General features: G+C 50.6%; 1 protein-coding gene and 1 long non-coding RNA gene across 9 annotated transcripts in view; one reads left to right on the top strand and one right to left on the bottom strand.

The window, feature by feature from the left end:
• The window catches only part of Cacna2d2 (calcium voltage-gated channel auxiliary subunit alpha2delta 2), a 131,300-nt gene that overhangs the window by 64,611 nt on the left and 39,751 nt on the right, over nt 1-26,938 (bottom strand). For all 8 annotated transcript variants that reach the window (XM_063265241.1, XM_006243735.4, XM_063265242.1 and 5 more), the window contains 1 exon segment: nt 712-828. In XM_063265241.1, the coding sequence (XP_063121311.1) occupies nt 712-828 (117 nt within the window).
• On the top strand, nt 23,548-26,592 carry LOC134480230 (uncharacterized). Its single transcript, XR_010054478.1, has 2 exons — nt 23,548-23,810; nt 25,380-26,592. It is a non-coding gene; the product is annotated as an uncharacterized LOC134480230 (long non-coding RNA).

Raw genomic sequence — 26,938 nt, 5'->3', positions numbered from 1 at the left:
CCTTCCTTCCTCTATTTCAATCAGATGTTGCTATCTTCTATTCTACATGAACTGGGGCAGCTACGATGGTGCTGCTGGTCTAGGGGCAGAATGGATGCCTCTTGCCCATTTATGAATGACTCTGTAGCTCCTGAGGGGCCCTCCCACCTCCTGTCCTTGGAGTGAGCAGGGCTCTGATTGCTTTATCAGGCTAGTCTGGCCACGCATGAAAACCCAATGCCTGCGAGCTGCTACCTCCCTGAGTATAAATGGGAAGACGGAGGCCCGCAACAGACGGAGAAATAGTTAAGATCTGGGCAGAGCAGGGACTCCAGACCCCTTCCTCCATCTGCTTCTATGCCACACCCTCCCCACCAGATCCTGCAGCCCACCTAGTGGCAGACTCTACCAACAAGTCACTGTTCTGACCCGGTACTCATTTCACCATCTACAGACAAGCTGGAGGCCAAGAGGAATGAGAAATCTCCAGGCCCTGCAGGAGGGAGAGGCAAGGCAGCCTAGGTCTGCCAGGTCACTTCGCATGCAGCCAAACCCAATTACAACTGTCACGGCTGCCCACAGCCCCATAGGCACAGCCGACTGCTGATTTTCCTGCTGGAATCCAGGGATTCAAGTGCTCTGTGACAGTGAGGGTTGGAACACTGCCTTCACTCAAGGCCACTCCACCCTGCCTTCCCTTAATGTTCTCAAGCTCCCAACACACTGGCCTACCTTCAAGGCCTGGACCTTTCTGTCCAGCAGGCTCTCAATGTCCCCTGCCACCTTCTCCACTAGTTTCTGTGGTTCATTCTCCTGCACATCAAACAGGTTCCGATTGTCCTTGTAGATCTAGAAGGAAGCAGAGGTTAAGGGTGAGGCCAGAATGGTCCATCACTCATCTACTCACTGCATACATACCTCAGTTCAGCCCCTGTCCCTGTAGGACATTGGTTTTGGCCCCAACAAGCACAGAGTCCAGGGCCTTCATGATCTCAGGGGAGAATGCAGGCCTGGGCTCTGTAGCTTGCATCTGGGTTAGTTGGTGGCCAAGTTTGCCTGATGGGAAGTTTGCCTTGTCTCAGGCCCCTCCGGGGCTGTGACTAGCACCCACTGTGTGCTATGAGCAGCAGCGGGGAAGGGCAGACTGCACAGGAAGCAGAAGACAAGGGTGTGTGGTGAGCGAGGTGAAGCTGAAAAACATGTATCATAAACCACACCCATACATGTACACGTATGTACATATCCACGAATGCATCTCTTCCGTGTGCATACTCACAGCAGCGCCCCCACGCAGCCTCAGGCAGCTGTGCTCCTTTCGTGGGTGCTGCCCCAGGCCATTTGCAGAAACTATGGAGAGTTCTAGGAGCCCCTGGGGGCTCCTCTGACATTCAAGGTGCAGAATATTGATGGAGACCCGGTGGGGAGAATTAATCTGCCCATTCTTCCTCCTTAGGAGGCACAGCCTCAGTACACATGCACGTGTTGGTGTAATCTGATGGTGAGTATGTGACAAGGCCTGACGTTGTCATCTGCGTGCACATGCCGGCATGTGGGCTTTGGAGTGAGTAAGGCTGGGTCCTCTAAGAGGCAGCCTGGGAGCCTGTACGTGAATCCCAGAGGCATCTTTGTTCATGCTTGGGGTCTTGGGTATGTGCCTGCATGTGCGTGCGTTCTACACCAGTGAGTGTCTCCAAGCCTGACCTGGTCTGTGTGCCTATTCAAACAATTCCAGGAAGCCTGTACCCCAAGTTGGCTCCTTCCCCACTAGAGGTCATAGGCCCGGCTACCATGACAGAGCCTTACCGCCAGGCTGTGCCAAAGTGGGAACACTCAGAGACAGGAAAAACTGGTGGTGAGGGGCAATAAGGAGGTGACAAAGGCACCTGATGAGAGACAGACAGGCAGGGAGCGATAAGGTTGAGAATGACAGAAGACGTGCAGAGATAAGGACTCTGCCATCTGACAGGAGGAAAGGCTGGGGGCTGGGGGCTGGGGGCTGCCAGAGCCTCAGCCCTGCCGTCTGCCTAGTGCCTGGCAGTGCGAGGGTTAAAGCAACACAGACCACAGGCTCAGGAATCTTCTCCTTCCATCATCCTCATCCCTCTCTGCTTCTCTTTTCTTTTTGTCTTTCTCTTGGAATAGAATAATTGGGGATGAAGTCTCTCCTTCCCACAGAGCTGTGGCAATTAGGGGGGCGAGTGGCAGGGCCTGGTTGTGCAGCCAGAGAGGAGTGAGGCTCTGAGTGGACACCAGGGCCGGTTGTTCCATAGAACCCATGCTCAGCCTCTGGACCAAGGTCCTCTGCCACAGAGGCAAAGGAAAGGCAAGCAGAGAGCTGCGTTTCCCTACGTTAGGGAAACGGAGAATCAGACAAAAGAACACAATTCTAGACAAAGGACTTAGTGACAAAGCCACGCGCTCCATCCCCCCTGATGTTTCCTTCTCAGGTCTGGAGGTTTAAAATACCCTCCATTCCCTGCTTTGGAGCAGTCTGACTGTGTTGCAGCGGGGGTCTGGGCGACACCGCTGAAGGAGCACCCAGCCTGTTTTGCCAGCAGGGGGCGCAGCTGCCTGGCTTCATCAGGGCCAACGGATGCAGTTCTGACACATTCGATTCACTTGTCAAGGTCATTCCTAGGCTCTGAGGCTGGACTACGCTGGTTTCCTGTGGACTGTGCATGCCTTTTTGAAAAGCCTGGAACCCCCTTTCTCAGGCATAGGGTACACTTTGAAATCCACTTGGCTACTGGGTTGGGGCCAGCATGGGGAAGAGATCTGGTGCCAGGGCCACACTCCAAGGTTCCCAACAGGTGACACAAAACTGGGAGGCTGAGGTTCTTCTAAAAGTCGCCGTTTCTGAATCCCCAGTGTTTGATATATTTGTGAGAATGGGAGTCCTTACAAGCCAACGAACTACGGCACAGTTCATGTCTTTGGAACTCTGTGCCCTTGCCACTAACACTACTGCTTACTACCACTCTGGGGCCGAGGGAGTAGTTTCAGTCCCCGCCCTGCCCCCACTCTTCTGCTAGATGTGCCTGCTGAGCTGAGCGCTGTCGAAAGACATCAGCTTTCATTCCCAGCTAGCCAACCTCTTTCTCCTGAGTTTTAGCCAAGTCAGGCCCCACACCCTTAACTCTCTCCCTCAGCCACCCTGTCCTTTTCCCTAACACCTCATTCTGGGCCCTGGAGGTGATAACAGAGGAGCCCAGACACCAGGGAGCCACTGATAGCACACAGAGACAGCTAGCTCTTTGGCTGTCCCCCCAAGCACCATGTCTGTGTGCGGAGGACACTCGACAAAGGCAGATGCCGGATTCCATGTTTAAGAGCAGAGCTCCAGGACATGGGTTTCACCCCTTAGCTTCTGCTCGCAGAGCCTTGTATGCGTCTGGCAGGTTTTTTTCCCATTCCACTTCTACCCAAGGACTTAGCACGGGGTTCTTTTGCTGCCCACCCTGGTGCCTGCATTTGAGGTCTCTTTGGACTGTTGCTAGCGGGCCTCAAAGCCATGCTATCCTGGCTGCTGTGTCTTCCCATGAGCTCTAAATCCTACATGAGTGAGGAAACGGATTGTAAGGGGTTCTGTTGTAATGAAGACAGAATCCTAGTGGCTGCTCAAGCTGCCAGCCTAGTCAGTTCCTATTCCCAAATGAACCCCTGATACATTGACATAGCCACTCCTGAATGGCAGGACCCTGGTGTCTCCTACTTTCAACATTCCTTTGGGCCTGTTCCAGCTCCTCTGTTCCCTGGAAGGGCTCTGAGCTCAGTCTTGAGCCCAAGGGAGATCCAGATGGCACAGTTCAGCAGGTGTCCCTCCCCAGGAGATAGGTCATCTCCACATTGATGTGGTCCAGGGAGCTGATTTCTAGCATGGATCCAGGAGGGAGCCCGGAGAAAGTGCAGTGCTTGGACCCTGCTAGCTAGCCTCCCACCAACACCAACCCCTAATCTTGGGACCAGTTAGGACATGGCAGAAAGGTCAGGGCACAGAGTGCAAAGCCTCAACCACAGCAAGACCACATCCCTGCTGGTTTCCTTGTCCCAGAGAGTTATTTGGGGGGAAAAACCCACAATAGTTCCCATGGCAACAATGCTTTAGTGGTCTTCACCTTTATCTAGATAGCTGGTTTGATTTGAACAAAGGGACCAGTAGGTACCCAGGCTGCTGCAACTCTAAGCCATCCATGTTAGTGGTGCAAAGAGGCTTCGTCCCACAGGGGATGGAAGGAAGGTGCTGGGACAGGGGAGGCAGACAGAGCCGTGCAGGCACATGGAGGAGGGAAGGAGACAGTGGCAGAGGGCCTGAGGAACAGCAGGGATGGTTAAGGCAGGAGGGACAATTTATGGGGTTGTACAGAGTCCCTCGTATCACGAGCTTCTACCATCCTCTACCATGGACTTCCGATCACTACCTTTAAAAATGTGTTTGTATGATGTGCAAGTGTGTGCATGTGGAGGCATGTCCAGTGGTGCTCCACCTTCTCTAGAGGTGGGGGATGTCTCTCACTGTACCTGGAACTCACTGATTTGAGTAGACTGGCTAGTCAGCTAGTCCCAGGGATCCTCCAGTCTCTGCAAGTGTCTCCAATGTTCACAACGTGCTTGAGGTATCTTCTCAGTCCCCACCTTCTTTCCCTTAGGGTACTCATGCTAGCTCTGTGGTCCCTTTGGGGGTTCCAGACCCTCTGCACAACCTCTTGCTTCCCAGGGCAGCTACATAAACGAGAAGTGAGCCTGCAGAACCTCGGATGGGAAACTTGAACACTTGCAGGACGGAAAAATCCAGCCTCATCTCCAAACACCAGGAACCTTTACAAAGCTGCCACAGGAAATGAAAGACCTCCGGACAAGTGGCATGGACAGACTCCATCAGGGGTACTTTATAATGTTCCAGGAAACTGGCAGCAGTGGGGCCTGGACCTGAGCCAGCTCTAACCTGCTCAGGTTAGGTGAGGAGGTTGAGAAGGGAGAGAGAGGAGGGAAAAGAGCAGAAAGGGAGGAGGACACAGAAACGTCCCACTGTGGGGCAGGTGCTTTGCAAGCTTGCCCTCAGTGATTCACATCTTGTCATCCCCACTCAACAGCCAAAGGGAGGTGAAGCCCCACAGCAGAGCTTTTCTAGCTGAGCAGGGCCCATTTGATCCAAAGCCCTCGCCTTAGGGTACTTTGCAGTTCTGTCCTCTGTATCTATCCCTAAACTTGAAGATAAGACTTTTGAGAAAGGGGTCATAAAGGTTTCAAGGAATGAACTGGGAGTCTGACCAACCAGAAAGGAGCTTGAGGCAGAGGAGTAATACTGAAAGGCTCGGGGAGAGGTCGGGGTGGGAGTGGGGTGGGAAGCCAGCCACTCCAGAAGGGAGGGGGCAGAGGACTGGCAGACTTAGCTGGATCCTCTAACCAACCACATAACCCTGGGAGTGAAAACAGGCGCGCTCTTGAGGCTTCTCCGCAGTGAAGGTGAACGGGCCCTAATCTCTGGAAAATTAAATCAGAAAGAAAATGGAACAAGAAAGATTTGATGCAGGCTCGCCTCACTTCTGTTTGTCTCCTCAAAGGCCCAGACTCAGCGTGGGGCCCAGCTAGGTGCGCCAGCATCCCAGCCCCCATTCCGAGCCTGCTCTCCCCTGATGAGCAGCTGTTCCCTAAACCTTCTTTTACTGCACCTCTTGGTGTCTGACATAAAACAGCCAAGGTGGGTGTCTTAACTACCCAGTCCCTCATGCATCCATGCTCCTAATGGGGTGGGCAAGAAGTAGACTGCAAACGGCAGACTAGAGCTATGAAAGGGGTTCCTGGAGTCTGCCACCAAGGATGGGTGTTGACTGCTAGACCAGGCGTTAGACATTAGGGAAGCCATAAATGAGGGTCATAGATAGCCCAAGAGCGGCAGGAGGTTAGAAGAGTGGAGAACACGCTGTGACCAGTTCAAGACTCCCTAAGCCAGGCACTCAGAGCCAGAGTGAACCCCTGGCCTCACCCCCAGTAGGCTGCTTAACCAGCCTCCTTTCTTCATCAAGAGTCTGTACATCCCGCTAATCACCATTGGCTGGGAAGAGTGATGCATGGCCACGCAGCTGGATTCCTTCCCACATAAGCACCTGAGACAGATCTGGTACAGGCACCACCTTATTGGGACTAAGACGGTGCCCCACATTAGGTACATGAAAACCCTGATGCAGGGGATTCTGCAGTAGTGCGTCTATGACTGAGAACTCCCTAGGCTGCTTCAGTTGCCAGGATCGAACTTACAGCCCAGCAAGGGCAAGGGGGCCACTGGAGCCCTCAGAACACAGTCAGTGCCTGGGCACCAGAGTGCGCCACTCACCAGGCTTCCTCACTTGCTCACCGCTGTCAACTGCCACCATTCCATGGAGGGTTGGTTCCATGGTGGTGGGTCCATGTATGGTGTATTGTCACAGTCAGGGTTTGTATACTGTGACATTGGTGGTCACACTGCTAACAAGCAAGTAGAGATTGCCCAGGGAACACTGTCTAGAAGGGATCACAGGCAGATGTAACCAGGGCGTTACAATTCAGTCTTGCATACAAGGGAGGACTTTCTGCCACAGGTGATCCCTTTCTTGGCCACACCCTACCTGCACAGCCCACATCCCCGAGGGGGCAGACCACATTGGTGACATATTCTGCATGAGCCTGGGCAGGGGAGTAGGGCCCAGTGGCTCTGTGGTTTGGGCCCTAAGAGTCAGCTGCTAAGAGCTCTCATAGGCAAGCTCCCCCATCCCCTTCACAAAACTCAAGGAGGGGGGATAAAGTCCCTCTAACCACCCCCAGCAACGCCTCCCTGTTTTTAAAGTTAAAGTTTAGTTGACTGTCATCCATTACTGCAATTAGTACATTATGTCTAATTATGCAATTAGTGTAAAAAGTGCACTTGCCGCTGAGAATGGGAAATTACGCTGCCTCGTTACGCTGTAAAATCCATGTCATAAAAAGGCTCAATCTCTTGTTTTTCAAAAGCACAAAACGAAACACAAAACAATAAACCAAATAAAATAAAATAAAATAAAATCCTCCCAGCCAGGCTGGGGCCAGTGTAAGAAAATGTCCCTAAGGTGGCTCTCGGAAGGTCCCTCTCCCTGTATGTCCAACCCTACACAGGAATAAAGGAAACAGAAACCATTCCTGGGTGTGGTCCTGTCTTTGCTTCTTTGACACAGATGTGGGTTTCTAAAGGGATTCATTTTCAGTTTGTTTCTTTTTTGAGACGGGATCCTTGCTACTTTGTAGCACAGGCTGCCCTGTAATTTATGGTCTTGTTACTTTAGCCTCCCAAGTACTGTGACAGTAGGCATTTACCACCCTTCCTACTCTGATTCTAAAGCCTTGGTAAACCTGATTGTCTACTGAAGCCTGTATTTCATGTGGAAAAAGCTTGGCTTCCACCGCCAAGTTCCAAAATGAAGGGTCCTTTCTCCAGCGTTCCTAGGGCTACTGAGAACAGAGGAACATATCTCACCTCAGGAAAATTAAAGAAACCTTTTTACATCCAAGATTCCCAAATCCTGGAAACATTCATTGCTTAGTGAGTAACAAGTTCCCTGTCACAGGAACTAATGCGAGCCCAGCTGTCAAGGAGGCCAAGGGTTCACACAGAGTCACCCAACACGGTGGCTTGGCTCCAGGCTACTATAATTAGATAACATGTTCCCATGGCCATATGCCTATGTGACACTCGAGTATGTAACTAAATTTTACCTACATTCTGGCTGTCTGTACTGAGGGAATGTCTGGGACAGGCAAGGGATGAAAGAAACTTGAAAAAATATTTTTTTTTTGTTTTATGTCTACGGTCTTTTAGTTGCATGTATGTCTGTGTGCCATGTGTGTGTCTGGCCCCACATAGGGCAGAAGAGAGTGAGCCCCTGGAACTAGAGTTACAGATGATTGTTAACCATCATGTGGGTGCCGAGAATAGAACCCAGGTCCTCCGAAAGCGCAACAAGTACTCTTAACCACCTATCCATCTCCCAGCACTGAGAGAGGAATTATGGCTCTCCCTACTAAAATGATAGCAACCTCTCCCAAATGACCCAGTCCGTGAGGAATGGGGAGAGAGTAGACATTATTGTATTTCAATACCAAATTCTTTATTTTTTTTCTGGATTTTTCAAGACAGGGTTTCTTTGTGTAGTTTTGGCTATCCTGGAACTTGCTCTTTTAGACCAGGTTGGCCCCAAACTCAGAGATCCTGCATCCCTCTGCCTCCTGTGTGCTTGGATTAAAGGTGGGAGTCACCACTGCCCAGCTTCAATATCAAATTCTGATTGTCCAAAGCCTCTCATGACCCATCATCAAGGTCACAAGTGATAGCTCCAGTATGGACCACTTACTGCCTGCTAAGGAGGTCCTGGGTACTAAGTCCCCACCACTCTGACTCAAAATTCTCCACTGGGCCGAGAGGTATATGATGAGTGATATGAGAATACCCTCATGATGAATATTTGCCCTGCCTCAAGGGTTGAGCGGATATGTCTTTCTGCCACTACCACTGCCTAGATCATGTTCACAGGGCAGAGAACCAGAAACACACACCCTTCAGCACCCCCAGGACATGGTCCCAACAGAGCCCATGCCACAGGTGACACCTCCTGCACGTACGGCAGCCACAGAGCACCCACTGCAGCACGCACCTTTCTGCTTGGAGTGTGCTGAGATACCAAGAAGGTAGCTGGGGTATAGACGGAGTGGATTTGGACCCCACTGGAGGCCTTCCTGTTGTTCAAACTCAATACAGGGGTCCCTTGAAGCTCTGACCGGGAAAACAGCTCTCACCCAGCCCAGTCATATGACCAACTGCCAAGGAGACTCTCAACACCCTGTCTTCCACATTTGACTTGGGAAAATAATAGTGATTTAAGCCTGAGGTGAACCAAACTGTAGGCAAGATCCAGGGGCCTCTCACACTCCCCTCCCTGAGCTGGGAGCTGCCGGCTGTTGAGGCAGCTGGGAGTGAGGCTGTGCCCAGCATACCAGCTGGCACGGGGGAGTGCGAGTAAACACACCCGCACTTTCCCAACTCGTACAAGTCGCGGTGGCGGCCGGCTGCTGTGGGTGCCCATGTTTATGAGAAACAGATTGTTTGTGTCGGCATCTGTGGCCCCTTGCCACCCACCCTGGCTGCACTCTCTCTCACTGCCTTCCCATCCAGTTGGCTCGTGTTTTCTTCCCATGGGAATCATATCAGCCACAGAAGGACAGTGGCACTGGTGACAAGGTCCTCTGTGCAGCTCCACAGGGCTTGGTGTAACACCCTAAGTCTCCTTAACAATCCCACAGCTACTACTCCCATTTTACAACTGTGGAAACCAAGGATGTGGGAGGTAGAAATTCTGAAGGAAACCTCTGTGGCAGGGGGTTTCTCCGAACCACCATCATCGCTAGCCCCTGGGTACTTTGCCATTCTCTCGGCTGCCAGAGGAGTCAGGTCTGCTCTGTACCCTCATTCACTTGCATGGCCCTGCCTCTGCTTGTCTCTGCGTGAGGACCTTGCCCTCAGAGGAAGCAATGAGCCTTCTTCCACTGATAGCCTTACCAGAGAGACCAGGCCCCATGACTGCCTTGCTGCCTTGTCTCTTTAACCCTTTCTCTTCTCTGCCTCATTCTTGAGTGTGGGGGGGTGTCTATAAAATGGACTGGAGTGAGGCCTCTCTATGACCTCTTAGGAGCAGAATGCTATGCAGGGTCTGCGATCTGCTGCTTAATGTGCCCTTGGTGGGCTGGGGAGGCTTCTAATTATTTCATAGATCCAAGACGTGACCTCATTCAAAATGACAGCTTTGAGAAGCCCTTTGGCTATACAGATCTCATGGAAGATGCTATCCCCTTTCTTATCCCCTAAAGCGAGCAGAAATTCACCCTGTAAACTCTCCCATGAGATGGGTTAGAGGTTTGGCCTGAAGCATGGTTCTAGAAGCCAGAGAGCAAAGGACAAAAACCTGCTTCGTCTGCCTGCATGACCTCTATTTCAGTGGTATAATCCAGCAGAGAGGGCTTAGTGGCACAGAGGCTGGGGCAGGTCTCTCAGGGACTCCAGAGTGGTTAGAAACAAGCCTTGCTCTGAGAGAGTCCCCTAGTTAGGCTTCCTTGTTCATACTCCATCATAACTGGTGACAAGGCTGGCTGCTTTGTTGTCCCGATGATGAAGAAACAGAGGTGCCTCAGGGGTCAGAGCCTGTCCAAAGGTAAAATCTCCCCATCCCTCATACCAGTGCCCTACAATGTTCAGACACATGAGTTTGAATTCCAGCCCTGCTCTTCAGAAGGAACATCCATTTTCCCTCAGCCTGGCTGCTCTAAACATTCCTCAAAGACTGAGGGTCAGGATGTAGGGTCCCGGAGACTTCTTGTGAGGTCCCTCTTTCAGGGTGGCTTCCAAAGCCCTGGGTGTCTTGCTTGCACAGGTTGTCCTCCAAGGACCAACTTTCTGGTCTCGAAGGCTATCCTTTACTGCTAAGACTTACTGCTAAAGGTGTCACCAAACTGTGACCACATCTGTTACAGCCTTGGTCATGAGAGAGGCTGCCAGGGTCTTGGGGCTGGCTGGATTCTGTGAAAATATGAGACCCTCACATGGTGACAGTGGGGCATAAAGGCAGAGACGGCAGTAAGCCTCGGTGTTGACTGTGGCTTCCCACGCTGCGCCAGGAGGTCCCATCCCAGTGTTTTTGTCTCATACCTGTCTCCACAGACAGCTTCAAACACACCTGCTAGGGATGGAGAGATTCCCAAGCATTTGCTGCTCTTGAGGAAGACCCGGGTTCAATCCCTAGCCCTTGCGTGGACGCTTTAACTATTCATAACTCCAATTTCAGGAGATCTAGCCCCTTCTGGCCTCCACAGGCACAAGTCATTCACATGCGACACCAACATAAATGCAGACAAAACACCCATACATGTAAAAAATTGATTAAAAAGTAAAGGAAGAGAAGCACACACACCCAAGACTGTGTCATGCTATCGGCTTTACCTCCTCACTCACACTGGGCACCCAGGAAACCATTGACAGATCCCGCTTGTATCTTGTGTTTAGACTCACAGAGGACACCTGGCGCTGACAGCCCCAGACCTAGGTAAGGCTCTGTGGGTCTTCCATCTGTACCTCAAGAGGTGTTCCGAAGCTACCCTAAAACGTGAGCAATGGGGTTGGGGATTTAGCTCAGTGGTAGAGCGCTTGCCTAGAAAGCGCAAGGCCCTGGGTTCGGTCCCCAGCTCTGAAAAAAAGAAAAGAGAAAAGAAAAAAAAAAACCGTGAGCAATGTTTTAAGCAGCAGAGCTTTGCAGCTTCCAGAGGGCCGGGGCTACCTGAAGGTCACAGCCCCAAATCCTCCTGTGGGACACACCACTGGAGAGGCTCCTAATGGTGTGGGGTACCTGGCAGGAGCAAAGACACAGCAGAGTCATCAGTGGTCTCTGAGTTGGGTCCCAGGAGGTACTGGGCTTGCCCCCTAAGTCCCTGACGCAGGTGGATCACATGGCTGGAATCTGAGGTAGCAACAAGGCAGTGGGCACCAGAGCCAAGCTGGCACTGCCCAAGGGAAGGGTGTTAATGAGTGTATGAGGAGCCTTCATGTCTGATACAAGGAGCACTCACGCCTGAACCACTATTGCTTACTTCCTCTGTCAGCATCTCCCAGCTCCGTTTTTCACTTTTCTCTCTTTCCCACTCTCAGTTTATAGCTCTTCTTGAATTTTATGTGTCCCTGTAAGTGCCTTTACATCTTCCGCAGAACAAGTTGGAAGCATAAAGAAACCAACAGGACCCAGACACCGGGGCCTTTCGCACATACGGATGTGCCGAGGATGGGTACACTTTGGGGGCACGAGTGCACTCGGGACACACACACACTGGGGGCACAAACCTAGAGAGGATGCTCTCTCATCACTTATCGCCTTTCTAAGCCCTCACGGAAGCTCCCTACTCTGAATCTGAAAAATGCTGGAGGCCATCGCTCGGAGATTTCCTGAGCTGGGGCCCGTGAGCTGCAGACCCGAGTCAGAAGGCGCTGGTCCTTCTCTGCACCTTAGTCTCCCTTTATTCCACTGCTGACACCTGCGGCTCCAGCTTCCTTCTCTCTAGATGCAAGAACCCCAGCAACCGCAGGAGCCAGCATTTACCTTCCGTGGGCCTGAGCAGTGTTTGCCATGCAAACCAACTGTGCAAACAGGACCGGGAGCCTGACATGCTGGCAAACACTGGCAGGCCCTCAGCCTGAATGGTCATGAACTTCTAAATAAGTGTGCGGTACTCAGGAGAACAGATGCTATGCATGGGCTCCCATTCCATGTGGCCATCCCCTCACCCAGCTTTGGGGACTGCTAAAAGGGGTTGACAATTATCGCAGGGATGCTGGCAGGACTGAAGCAAACCTCTATTCTAGTCACACACTGTATACCGTCCACACAAGCCCCTGTTGCTGTCCCTGCTTCAGAGATGGGACAATGACACACAGAGAGAATCACCTCAATGTTTATGAGATCTAATCATGCATATAGACAGAGACCCTGGCCCAGTCCCAGCCTTATGTTCCCACCAACTAATCTTCAGGAAACCATTCAACTGCCCCCCTCAACCTTAGATCTTGGGCCAATTGTCTCAGGCTATGAAAGTCATGACGACAGCTGTGTCCTGAGTTTCCAAGTACACCCTGTTTTAAACATCCTATGGAGAGCTGTTCCTCAGAGAGAGCTGAAGGAATGATCAACAGAAAGCCAACCTCCTCACATTAAAGAGTCCTTTGTCATCTGCCCCAGGTTGTCCGTTGAGATTTACTCAGGACGTCCATTGAAGCCTTGGTCTGCGCAGTGGCTCCTCCTATGGGCCTCAGGGTGATACTGCATGTGTTCTAGGCTGAGACCCAGAGGGAGTGTTGAAGTTCTGCTTTTTCAGAGGGCTTGTGGGAAAACCCATCCTTAGACAAAGTCAAGTGTCAACTTCTGGAGGGAGGTTCAGGGTGGAGAGGGACATTTTTGTCTCCTACCCCTTGTTGAGACCTGGCATGAGTGTCTGCCAGTGCAAATTCTCTGGGAACGTAACAGGTTACCAGGCAGACTTAAGGCTACTGACCTGAGTCCCCACATATGCTGTGACTTAGCCCCTCCATTTTCTCATGACCTAGACATCTGGCAGCTCTCAGCAGTGACACAGCCTATGGCTCCCACATCCTCTGTTCAGCAACCCCCAGCTGGAGGGAGGGAGGCCTGAGCTTCTCGCTCAATCAAGGACTCCCTTGAGCAAGGAGATGGTGATGGTCATGATGCCAGGAGGACAAGAGTGACACAAATTGCCCCAATTATGTAAGTCGGCCCCATTTCCCCCTTAGCAGGCACAGGAGAATGGACAGCTGTGTCCTTCCTTACTTCATACCAACTGGGCCTGCTGGGAGACCCCCTAAGGTACCCACTAAGAGATGTATTAAGCAGGAGCTGTGACCTGATCTTCCCAGGAGTGCCAGAGAAGGCTCGTGGGCTGAACTCAGCCAATCACTTGGCCATCCTGCCTGTACTCTGAACTGGGCTTCACCTTACACTCTTGCCTCTGCCACCAGAAGACCCAAAGCTCCTCCAGAATGTATCTGTCGTCTGCCCTGTCACACTCCAAACTAGAGAACTGCCCAGGACTGTTCCCAGTACTCTTGTTCTGTCCCCAGAGCCAGGGTAAGAGATAGACCATCTGTGTCCTCTGCATGACCTATAGACTGTCCTGCCTCCAGCCTGAGCTACAGTTAACACTTCCCACTCTAGGACTAGAGATGTCTGAAGCTGGAGTCCCCAGGTGGTGACCACAGCCTGACTCTTTCCCCCTCCCCAGCATTACCTAGGCAGTCCCCGCATAGGCCCCTCTGCCAGTTAGACCTGGTATATTCTGCCGCAAAGCATGCTGGGAAACCCTTCCTGTACAGCGTGTTCTCAGCAAGACTCACTGGAGCCCAGGCTATCCACTCTTTATGGTTATACTCTGGCAGGTTTAGGGCTGCTAAACTGCAAATTTATTTCTACCATAAACCCAGATAATGGAGGAGCCAGTGTGTGTGTGTGTGTGTGTGTGTGTGTGTGTGTTGTGTGTGTGTGTGTCCCTCCAGTGCCTGTGCTCATGTGCATAAGCTATTCCACATAGGTTGAACGCACACCACAAGGGTGGTACCTAGCAGTATGTACACACTTTTGTGTACATTAGGAGAGCAACAATGTTCCAATGGGCAGCACGTGTCAGACAAATGTCTCAGTGAATGTGTGTTTCCGGGTACTTGGAAGAGCCATTACTCATGTCTCTAGATACATATGTGTTCTAGGGTGTCTGTATCCAGGTTCACATGTGCATGCTGGGAAAAAAAAATCTGTAAATGACAGGTGAGGAATCCTTCCTTCCGTGGACAACTCCTCATGCCCTGGAGTCTTTCTGCTCAAACCCAGGAGGCCTCTATCCCTTCTGCCCGTTGTCTTAGAGACTAGAGTTCTTCCTTTGTCACATGTTCAGCCCCAGGCAACCCAGAATCTCCCACTAAGGATGCCAGGCTGCAAAAGAGCCCCATCACAGAAACTCAAGGGCAGGACACAATAAAGGACCCGTCGGACAAAACGTCCTCCCTACCACCCCCATTTCCAACAAGAGTATCTAGAAACAGCACGGAAATGGCTGACCGCCTGCTGGTGGTGGGCTAGAGAAAACCACCTCTCTCTGAACACCACAAATAAGGACTGCTTCCCCCAAAGCAGGGCCCACCCTGGTCCACAGCTTAGAAGAGGCTCTGTCTCAACTGCAGATGTCACTGAAGTCCATGGGTAGGCTTGTTGAACTCCAGACTGTACTTTTAAAGGTTCCCTCCGATGCCTCACTGAGGGGATCCTCATCTGATTAAGATAAAGCCCCCACCAGCTCATGACAAGCCTGCACTGCAATGAGCGCATCTGAGGCAAGCAGGAAGGCAACACAGGCAGGTAGGAATCAGATCCATATGCTGCTAGTGCCCAGCTAATGGGCTAACAAATTAGCAGGTCTCCCCTCTAAAAGGTGATGAATGAGCGGCAGGCCGGGAGAGCTGGGGGATGGGCCATCTCCTTCACAGCAAGCCTTAGGCTCAGCCCTGTCTAGTCTCTCTGGGGCAGCCAGTTCTGACACACTGAGGGGGGTATGAATTTTGGGTGGAGGATGACTATAGGCTGTGGGCAAGTGGAAGAGAGAATGGGCAGCCCAGTAGAATGGAAGGAAGGTTCTGTCTGTGGTCCTGAGGGTAGGAGTAGCCGGAGGCACAGCCCTCCTCAGACCCTTTGGATAGCTTCCAACACACACACTGTGAACTTATGGCCTTGAAGGGGAAAGCAGGCAAGTGGGAGCCCAGTCCTACGTCATGATCTCTACACTTGATACATGATGACACTTTAGACTCGGGAACTGGTGGGCACAGGGAGAGCCTTGATGCTGGGTCCTGTGGGTCTGCTCATGCTTCTCCTATACAGTGACAGGGCTGTAGCCTTTCAAGTGCATGGACCACAAAGGAGACATGGAGTTGGAGGCATAGGCTGCAGGCAGGGGAAGGAATGACTTCCAGAGATATTAAGCCCACACGCAGAAGCTGGTCGAGCAGAAGTAGACCCTCTGGTTCTATCTAGTCTTCTTTGATTGACAGTTGGGCTGAATGGTCCCTTCTAACTAGAGGTCCTGGTGTCTTCCATTTGTCCCTTAATCATCAGAGTCTTCTTTTATGCACCTGAAATGAGTGGGACTTAACGCATTCTGTGATAGGGGATGATGTGGGTCCTTTTGAGAGCCTCTGGCTAAGGAAGGCAGCCTCAACCCAGGACCCAGGCTCTCTGTGGGCTCCTTGTGCAAACAGCCCCAAGCCCCTGCCTGCACCCTCACCTCCTGCCTGCCTGCCCGCCCTCCGCCCTCCCCGGGTAAACAGAACCCGCCCGCACTCTCTCCCAGGGGCTGCTAATTCCTCGCCAGAACTGCTCGGACGTGAAATTGGAGTGAGACAATGTGTGTTTAAGGAAATGAATCTCGAATCTTAAGAGGCTCGGGGAGCCCGCCCTGCACCCCCATCACCTCACCCACCCACCCACCCAGAGCTGGGAAAGGCACACTTGGCATCCTGGAAGAGATAGGCGGAGGTGACATCCAGTGCCAAATTAACAGCCGCCACAGCCAAATATTGTACTTGCCTCCAATTTTCTTTTATTTTTTGAAAGAAAAGGCTTTTACAAAGTGAGAGAGGCTGTTGGAACACTAAGGCTGATGATGGTTTTTAACTGGCATACCAGCCTGCGCATGCCCGGCTCAGAGCCTTCCTTTTTCTCTGGCATGCCAAGGTTTCCCTACGCGCAGTCACACTCACATAAGGCACAAGTCCTTATGTCCCCGCCCTTCTACACCAGCCATAGGCTGATGCTGCAGGAATACGTAGCCAGTGTGCCAGACATGGACCCAGAATACACCTGTGAGCACAGGGCTCTTTCAAACGAGGAATGTGCTGCGGGCGCTCGGATCTGCCTTGTTCACAAGGCTTCCACCCACCCATGGCCTTGGAAGTGCTCTTTGACCAATCCCTGCTGGCCTTCAGTATCTTTACCACAGACAGTCGCCTGTCTGAGGTGGCCTCATCACCATTGTTCTTCTCCTTACCAGGGTCTCTTTCTAAGCTTACCTCATTGGCTGCCTAACGATTCTTTACTCTTTGGTCACTTTGTTGAGCAAATGTCACTAGTGCCATCCCTGGAGTCCAGCCTGCCCCCATCTGCCATTAATTAATTAACCCACTGAGAACAGGCTGAGCAGACTTCCCCACTCACCCGGTACGCAACACTATTTCCTTCTCAGACTCCTTGCCTGAAGACTCAGACAACTTTTTCTTTGAGCCAGGGTCTTTCTTTATAGCCCAGGCCGGGTGAGGAATTCTATCTGCTTCCCAGTTCCTGGGATGATAGGGCATTCAGACAACTTTGGCTTTATTAGCAAGGACTTGACTCATGTCTCCCACTTCCTCAGACCCAGACTGCCCTTGGCGTTGGTTTGCCTGTATGACGCCCAGCTAGATTACCAATGAAGCTCAGCCCTGGCCCGTGTGTGTGCAGCCCAGAGCTCACACCATGCACCAGTACCGCTCTCAGATCTTGCTGTATTCGGGGAACTGGAGCTGTGGCACTGCCCTGCTGAAATGTGAGCCACTGGCTGAGAGGACCCTAGGGGCTCACATGAAGGCTCGGAGCTGGGAGGAGACAACGTAGAATGTGGGTAGGAGTTACATATCAGGTCAAGTTCTTCTTATCCCCCTCTCTGCCCCCAGCTATGCCAGGGGCTGCTGTGGACACTTTCCTTTGAGTCCTTTCCTAGTCCCTGCCGGAGTAGCAAGGGAGCAGCCCCATTGTGCTCTGGGTAATATAAGAAAGGACAAAGGCTTGGTATGCTTGGCCTCAGCTGGGGACACCTCTGAGGGCTTGGTCCATTCTAGGTGGAACCAATTCAGGCTTTGGTCAAGAGAATGTCACAGTCAGACCTACTCAGCTACCCAATCAACCCTGCTGCATTTGTCAAGCAAGTAAACTGCGGACCATCTCCACCTCGGGTTCTGACTCCAGGGAACTGACCCAACACAGCTATGGCGGAAGGCAGATGCTATAGTGGGCGCTGTCCAACTGTCGAAGAGAACCTCACTGTGGAGGTAGGTAGGGGACTAGCAATCCTGGCATGTGACAGGTACAACTGATCAAACGCTCACCCATCAGGAACAGAGGTGAGATACTTAGGAATGGGTGCAATATTTCAGGCAGTTGAGAGGCTCCGGGAAGTGTAATTATAAGGACTGTGGAATGGGATGGCTGTTGCTGTGGGCTATTGGTACTTTGGAGAGACAATCAAAGACTGAGTGCGATTAATCATGAATTTAAGGTGAAATGTGAAAGTCAGAAGCTCCTTTGGCAGGATATAAAAAGACTCTCTCATCTCTTGCAGCCAGAGGCAGAGAAACTGAGGGTCAGGCACAAGGCTTAATTTTAAGAGTCAAGGATCCTGAGGGGGTTACCGTCACAATCCCACCAGGTTGGTGACACAACAGCCAGGACCCTGACTGGAGTCCTGAGTCGTGGGATGGGGGTATTTGGGTCACTGCACTTGGGAACCTTGAGGTCCCATAAACTCTGAGCTTATGGAAGAGACACCTCACCATTCCACAAAAAGCTGAGATTTCCCATGACGGACTTTTGGAAAGGCCTCCTGTATCCATGTCTAAGAGTTAATTTCCAAGGAATATGACCCATAACAAAGGCTTTGCTCTCGTCCTCCCACCCCTCCACACATCACTGCTCCACACATCACTGCGGAACCAACACCATGCTCTCTCCCATCCTCACTCTCAGGCTTCTGACTCTGCTTCTCACTGGAAGTTCTCTTCTCTTTGCCCCAGCTGCCACCAGAGCCTTTCCTAACCCCTGATAGTGTGTCTATCCCACCTCTTAGCCTCTCTGTGACATACACACGTGTGTGCCTGCATGTACATGTGCACGTGTGCACACAGAGTCTCTAGTGTGTTACAGCTTTGGTCTCTTGACATTCAAATATCACCCGAATTGGGCAGAGACACTGGACTGCCAAACTCTTGGCCAGTCAATAGAGGCTGGAGAGCTGTAGGCTGTGGGATCTCCACACCTCTTCCCAAGGCCTGTGTTTCATGTTTCCCAGCCCCAAACTAAGGTCACGCTGCCTTCAGAGAGGTTTGATTACTAGGCCCTTGAACAGGTAAGGGGAATAAAACTCTGAATTTTGTGATAGGAATTCACCAGTCCATGGCCTCAGGACAGAGGATTGAAAGTTTATCTGATCCTGATGGTGGTGGTGGTGGTGGTGGTGGTGGTGGTGATGATGATGATGATAATGATGATGATGATGACGATGACGACAATGATGATGATGACGGCAATTCTTCCTGCACTGAAGATTGGCTCCATGGCGTTGTGCATGTGAGACAAGGGCTCTAACACTGAGCCATATATCCTTAGTCCTTCCCTCCAAGACAGGGTTTCTCTGTGTTGCGCTGATTGTCCTGGAACTCACTCCATAGACCAGGCTGGCCTTGAACCTGGTCTGTGCACCACTACGCCCGCCTCCTCTCTTTACTTTTTGAGACTCAGTCTCATTAAGTTGCCCAGGCTGACCTAGAACTTGGGATTCTCTCTTCTCAGTCTCCCGAGTAACTGGGATTGTAGGTCTGAGCCATCAGGTATATCTTTCTGATTGTTTCATGATTTCTGCAATTGCTGGTGGAGCAAGCCAGAGGGCTGTCAAGGGGGATCTGACACCTTAGAGGAACTGGCTCACGTCTGGTTGGAGAGATGGGTTTCCTGAAGCAAGTCTTAGGTTTAGACATGCAGAGGTACGTGGCAAGGTGTTACAGAAAGAGGGAATCGTGACGACAGTTGTGAGGTGGGAGTGGGTAAGAAGTCCTGGTTTGGGGTGATGAGTCAGGGAATGGGGGTGTGACCCACGTGAAGGTCATGGTGGACGCAGACCAGGTTCGGATCCTGCATCTGTTCCAGAGCTTTCCCCGTCACTAAGTCCCGTATCCATCCTACCCCCCACCCCCAGGTTCCGGTGCCTGCTCTGAATGGCCAATGAGGCCATCTGATTGGCTCATCAAGGGCAAATAATAGCTTTTGCTGAATTCAGCTGCAGCCAATCAGAGGCAATCAAGCACACAAGAGGCCTGATGGGCCATACGGGCGGGCGCACCCACAGACACCAGAGCTGGCCCCTCTGCCTGGCTGTGGAACCCTCCCCCAACCTTCACGTGTTTGAGAACTAGTGGGGGGTGGGAAGAACAGTGTCCAGGAGGTCTCAAAAAAAAAAAAAAAAAAAAAAAGCAAGAGGAAGGGGCCCAGCTGGACTCCAGAGCATGATCTTGGCACCTGCTGTGCCTGAGAACTGGAAAAGCTGTTAGCTGCTGGGGGTAACTTGGGAAGAAGACACTCCTAAGCCCAGCACAAGGCAGCCTGACTTTCAGGACCCACAGCAGCCTCCCAGGATTTGTCCCTCAGTGTCGGTACAGAGTCCTTGCCTCTTCCCTAAGGAGAGCGGAGCCTCCAATCAGGCCCCGGGAAAGCAATTTTTCAATCTTCAACTGCAAACACTAATACCGCTGAAGCTAATTTTACAGATTTCTACTTCCAGGCCTTGCCTTTGTCCCAGAATCCCTTAGCCTGGGAGATTAGCAGTTTAGAGACTGGAAAAAATAAGGTATTTTAAAATTCAGCATAAAACTCTCTCTTAGACTCAGTGAGCTAAAAAAAAAATTTTTTTTTTTATTGGAAAAGAGCCTGTTAGGGAGGGAGGAGCCAGGTCAGTTCCTGCTGGCATTGGACTAATAGTAGTGGTAGGAGGGATGCTTTCGGAACCCTTGGACCAGACCCTGCGCTGTGGCTCACATCCGCAGCTGTGGATGAGGGGAGAGAGTTGGGAGACCTGCGTGTGGGAAGCCTTTCTGGCAGCTCCCTCAGGCCCTCCGCCTGAGCTCTGCATGTGCTCCTTCTGAAATCTCCCAGGATCTCCCTGACCCTGACTCAGAAGCCTTTCCAGCTGTAAAGGCAGGCTTCCCACACCAGGGCTGAGACAGGCCAGCGGCCTGCTGCCCATTTTGCCAATAAAGTTGATGCCACTCCAAAGCAGACCCTTTCTGGGCCTCAGTTTCCCTGCTAAACCGAAGTTCAATGTGACCGGCCACATGTCCTTCCAGTGCACATGAAGTTCAGGAATGTATATCCCAAGCCCCGCACCCAGGCCCTTGCCAACACAGACAGGCACAGGATGCTCTGGGCGGAACTCATTCTGTGAGGGGCCTTCTATTGCATCTCTTGCAGATGAACAGCGTAATCACTCCGCTCTCCGGGGGCCACAGGCTCAGAAGCGTCCTAATGAAAAATAAATGTATTTACAGGGAGACGTCAAAGCCGCCAGGACGAGTCAAAGTAATACGCCTGCGACTGGCACGCGGACTTTTATTTCTTCCCCCTCCATGCTCCAGAGCTGCTCCTGCGGCGTAGAGAGATAAATATTTTAAATAGCGACACTTTGGCAATGCATGGTTATGCAAGACAAGGAATAATTAGAAAATAAATTACTTTTTTTAAACACAGCGTTACAAACATCGGGCGCATCAGATTACTGCTTTATGCGGGCCGAGGGGCAGCGTGGTTTGAGGAGGCCAGCGCAGCGAGGACCCCAGGGAAGATCTTAGCCTGTCCCCAAAGCCCCCAGATGGAATTGCTCCTCCCTCCCTCTCTGGGAGGCTCCCAGAATTGAGCTGAAGACCACACTTGGCAGCCTCCAGAAAATCTCGGCGATAGAAAGGCTTCCTCCGGCGTCTCACCAGCAGTAGGCACGGACTAAAAATAGTTTAATCTCCTTGAAAGCAAAAGGAGCAATCAGCAAAACAGACACTCGGGCCTGCGTGCCCACTCCCCCTCGTGCTCCGCTCCATGCATCCCAGCCTGTCCCCAGTGCCAAGCATTGTCAACTTCTGACAGATTCCAGGAGGGCAGCGTTCCAGCGTCCATTCACCTCCCTCTGGTGACGCCACAGAGGATGTCCATCAGCCACAGACCAGTGCTTCCTCTTGTCATCAGTCCAGACCATTATGTGTTGTTTAAAATCTGAGACACCCCAGGAAAGGATACTGTTAACCCAGCTTTCTAGGTAAAGAAACTGAGGCACAGAGAGATGCACTCACCAGAGAAGGTCCCGTGCAAAGGCGAAGGGCTTGGCAGATGGGAGGGGGTGATGGGTTTTCATAAGCACTGAACCAAAGTCTCCATGGTTGGTTCCCATAAAAAAAAAAAAAAAAAAAAAAAAAAAAAAAAAAAAAAAGAAAAGGCAAGGGCTTATTGGGTGGGGGAGGGGAGCAGTTCACAGGATGGGCCAGCTCCCTTCACGGCTGAACGCATCTGTCACACAGATGTAGCTCACCTACAGCACTAGCACAACAGTTTGACTACATCGTTTTCACCCATTGACCTGGGATGTGTGGATCTAGTGTTCTGGCCCCAGCTTGCTGTGTGACTGAGAGCCTGTCTTGACCCTCTCTGGACCCCAATTCTCTAGAAGGACAGTTCCCCAATGTCATGCCAGGACTCATCAGGACTCCTGCTGTCTTCCTAGGTCTGCTCCTATATCTGTCCCTCCTCATACAGTCCCACCTACTTAGACTCTGTCCACCTGTCCTTCCTCCATGGCTAAACACCCCACACCAGGAGCATAGAGCACAGCAGTGGCTTCTATATCACCATCCAACTTTGCAGGAGAAAAAACAAAAACAGGGAGAGAAAGTTCCATGAAGAGGTCAGAATAGGCACAGCATAGTAGAGCCTGGCCTCTCATCGTAACCCTACACCTCCATGACGGCCTCCTCCAGAATATCATGGCTGGGCTGGGGAAGTCACTCGTGTGGAGGACTTGTGTAGTACAGGTGAGGCTGAGTTTTATTCCCAGTGACACAAGCTCTCTCTTGCACACACACACACACACACACACACATATACAACACATATATACACACACATATACACACATTCACATACGCACACATATACAACACAGATACACACATATAAACACATACACACATACACACACACATATACAACACACACATACACACACATACAAACACACATACACACATATACAACACATACACACATACACACATATACACACAGATGCACACATACACACACCCATATACACACATATACACACATATGCACACATACACACTTACACACACATACACACACATATACAACACATATATACACACATATACACACATTCACATACGCACACATATACAACACAGATACACACATATAAACACATACACACATACACACACACATATACAACACACACATACACACACATACAAACACACATACACACATATACAACACATACACACATACACACATATACACACACATGCACACATACACACACCCATATACACACATATACACACATATGCACACATACACACTTACACACACATACACACACATACAAACACACATATACAACACATATACATACACACACATATATACACATACACACACATACACACATACACCCATATTCACACATATACATACACACACATATATACACATACACACACATACACACACACCCATATTCACACACATACACACACACACATACACATCCTCAACAAACCACACTCAGCACTGACTCGTTACAGGTCTGAAATGCTTCAGTCCCCTCTTCCATCCTTTACAGAACAAAGCTAGGACAAAAAGCAATAAAGTTTGCTCTGGCAGGTGGTCCAGCCAGCCTAGCCTCTGGAAATGCCATCAGAGAAATTGGAAGTGAAGGCTCTTTTCCTTCTAAACATCTTTCCTTGTAACCAGCAGTCGCCTGCAAAAACTCATTCCATTATCTTAGCTCTGAGTTTTTCAAGAACAACCAGCGGCTCCACGTAGAGAGAGTGAGGAATGTCTCCCATCCCCTCCTGGACCCCTCCACCCTGCTCCCACTTGCCCTTGGGCGGTGGGTGCTCCAGTTTAGCTGTATCTTCAGCTCTAGCCTCTGTAGCTCCACGCCCCTTTACACACTTGTAGCTTGGTTCTCTTACCTCTGACAACATCACTTCCTTCCTCGTCTCAACTCAGTTCCAACGGCTGAGACAACCTTCCCTTTTACAGATGAGGAAACTGAGACCTGCGACATCATCTGATCTGAGTGACTGATTTTGCTCAGACCGCCCTTAAAACCCTACCCAGCCTCACTTATTCAGCTTCGGGGTGAGTTCCATTTTAGTAGGCAGGGTTGGCAATGGGGAAGGCTCCCAGGAGGGCAGAATTGTTCAGATAAGGGATGGCTCTGGGTGGGGCTCAGGGAATCCGGACTGCACTGAAAAGAGAACCTGTCCTGGATCACTCAGAACCAGCTGAAGCTTGGGGAACTCCTCCAAAGGGTAATGTCCTCTGGCTGTTGGAGTCTTATTTGCTAGATTGTAGTTACAAAGGTGTTGGGAGCTGGGACATCCCAAGAACAGCTGATGCTTGCCATCCAAAGCACAACGTGCGCTTCCAGGAAAGCCCTGCCCACTGAATGTGTGAACCAGGCCTGTCAGGGCTTTCTCTGCAGAGAGAGAACTTAGACTCAGGGTGCAGGACCATAGGTAGGGAGAAACACAAGTTGTCCAAATGTCTCTCTGAGGTTGGCACTGCCCTTCGCCTCCCTTTGTCCTCTCTAACCAACTTTGATCTCGGAAGCTTCTCTTCTGCCAGAAACTGGGGGAATCCCAGTATTATGGAACCATGAGGCCCAAGTGGGATATTAGAAGTATCTTCTCTGGGGTGGCAGTGGAGGACCTGCAGCCCAAGATGGCAATTTGACCAGATTTCACTCAAGGAACAAGTCCTTCCACCACACCCAGAACTGCTGCACACAACATTTGGTGGTACTTTGACTTGGGGTCTCTAGGGTTCTGTCCGTGCCATAGTCCTGTATCACACAACCTCCCACATCTGCTTAAAGATGTCCAGAGCAAGGGACACCACAACATGGAGCCGAGGGAACACGCAGACCCTCAGAACCAGAGACCTATCCAGCACACGGAGAGTATGCGATATAAAGTATGCACACTGGGGCTGGACTAACAAGTGCATTATTGTGCATGAGAACTGGGTTCTTGCTGTTGGTGAAAGAATTCTCTAGAAGGAAAGGAAGAAGAATTGAATTAGCCTCTGGGTTGCTACACTGGAGCCAGTCCATTGTGGCTTCACAATTCAGAGATGTAGTGAGGGACAGATACAGGTGTAATTATGGATGTTGTGCTGACTTGGGTGAGTGTGAGTGTGTGTGTGTGTGTGTGTGTGTGTAATTATATATATATCATATATATATATATTAACCTATTCCTGATCACAAGAGGGCCCAGAGGCAGCAATAACACACAATAACATTAAGCACACACAGCACCTAGATCTTAATGTCTAAATATTCTCCGATAAATATTGGAGTAGTGCACAGTCTAAGGGTGAGACAGAAAAAATACAAAGTGTGCTTTGATCATCTTGTGATGACAGAAATTAAAATAAGGGTTCATGCGAGGATCAGGGCGCTCCCAGAGAGCACAGGAGCCAACCTGAAAGGGCTCCAGAGTGAGCAATGTGCACGACAAAACTATCAACAAGGCTGAGTGGTAATGGCAATGGTGGGTGCCTTTAAGGTATCTGAGTTCAAGGTCAGCCTGGTCTACAGAGTGAGTTCCATGACAGCCAGGGCTACACAGAGAGACCTTGTCTCAAGAAACAAACAAACAAACAAACCAAAAACTAATACCGATCTTATTGGATTATATCTAGAGACTACAGAGCACCCGAGAGTCCGCGCTGAAATACATGACTGAGAAAATAAACAGTAAAGGAGACAGCTCTCCCTTACAGAAGAGTTCCCGCTAATACATGCAGAAGGAATGGAGAAACCGAATAGCACCGTCTGAGCACTCCAGTAATAACCGCTGCAGGCGAGCGGCAGCAATGGGAGGCCGCAGCTGACAGGCAGAAGTTGGAGAGAAATGGGGTGTTTGCACAGCCTCAAAGTATGTCCTCCAAGAAAGGCTTTTAAAATTATAAATGGAAAAGCAGCACGTTCACTATGGAGGAAGCCCACAGAGACCCCCCCTCCCCCGTAACCGAGAGACCAAGACTAACGCCACCAGTGCCAAGACATACTGACATCACGCAGCCCCAGTACGACATGCTGAAAAGGACGAGCGACTCTGTTCTTCTTTAAAATGTAACCCCGCAGTCTAATCCCGAAGGATCTTCAGAGGGAGAAGAGGGGGAGGGGCACTGAACAAAACGGCTGAGGAATAGTTTTTCTGTTTTATTTTTTTCTTAGTTGATGATAATATTATTGAGTTATAACCAATGATGGGTTTTGCTATGTAGCCCAGGTTGGCCTCCAAGTCCCTGTCCTCCTGCCTTACCCTGTCAAATGTGGGGACTGTAGGTGTAAGTCACCACACCTAGCTTGGGCTACTACTTTTTTTTTTTAAGTGTTAAAACAGGGGCTGGAGAGATGGCTCAGTGGTTTAGTCTTTCAGAGGACGTGGATTCAGTTCCCAACACCCGCACGGTAGCTCACGACCACTCATGACTCCATTTCTCGGGAATCCCATGCCCTCCCCTGATCTCCACAGGTACCAAGAATACACACAGAGCACATACATACATGCAAGTAAAAACCTCCACACACACCAGTTTTTTTAAGTGTTAAGGAAGGATAGGCTGGAGAGATGGCTCAGTGGTTAAGAACACTGGCTGCCCTTCCAGAGGTCCTGAGTTCAATTCCCAGCAACCACATGGCGGCTCACACCTGTCTACGCTGGGATCTGATGCCCTCACATAGGCAAGACACCTGTGAACTTGAAGTAAAAATAAGTACATTTAAAAAAATAAGGAAGGGGGTTGGGGATTTAGCTCAGTGGTAGAGCGCTTGCCTAGGAAGCGCAAGGCCCTGGGTTCGGTCCCCAGCTCCGGAAAAAAAAGAACCAAAAAAAAAAAAAAAGAAGAACAAGTAAAGATGTGGAATCTGCTACAGATTAGAAGAGGTTAAAGAAATATGACAGCGAAATATAAGGGCTATCTTAAATTTGGTCCTGGAAGAGAAGGTGATGGTAAAACCTAGTAAAGTTTTCCACCAGGTTTTCACTGCGGACGGAGAGCGGAGTGGCTCGCGTCTTGGTTGACATTTGTGCTGTGGTTCTGCAAAGGCAACAGGAAAAACCCGGGGAAAGCATCAGGGCATTTCTTTGCACTCTCTCTCCAACTTCTCCAGTAAGTGTTTCCTTCCTTCCTTCTTTTTTTTTTTTTCAAAATAAAAAGGTTTTCTAAAAAAGGGACACTACTGTGAGCTAGCG

The sequence above is a fragment of the Rattus norvegicus genome, chromosome 8 (assembly GCF_036323735.1).
Source record: "Rattus norvegicus strain BN/NHsdMcwi chromosome 8, GRCr8, whole genome shotgun sequence".
Classification (NCBI taxonomy): Eukaryota; Metazoa; Chordata; class Mammalia; order Rodentia; family Muridae; genus Rattus; species Rattus norvegicus.
The sequence above is the reverse complement of the archived record's forward strand: the minus strand, read 5'-3'. Positions and strand labels throughout refer to the sequence as shown.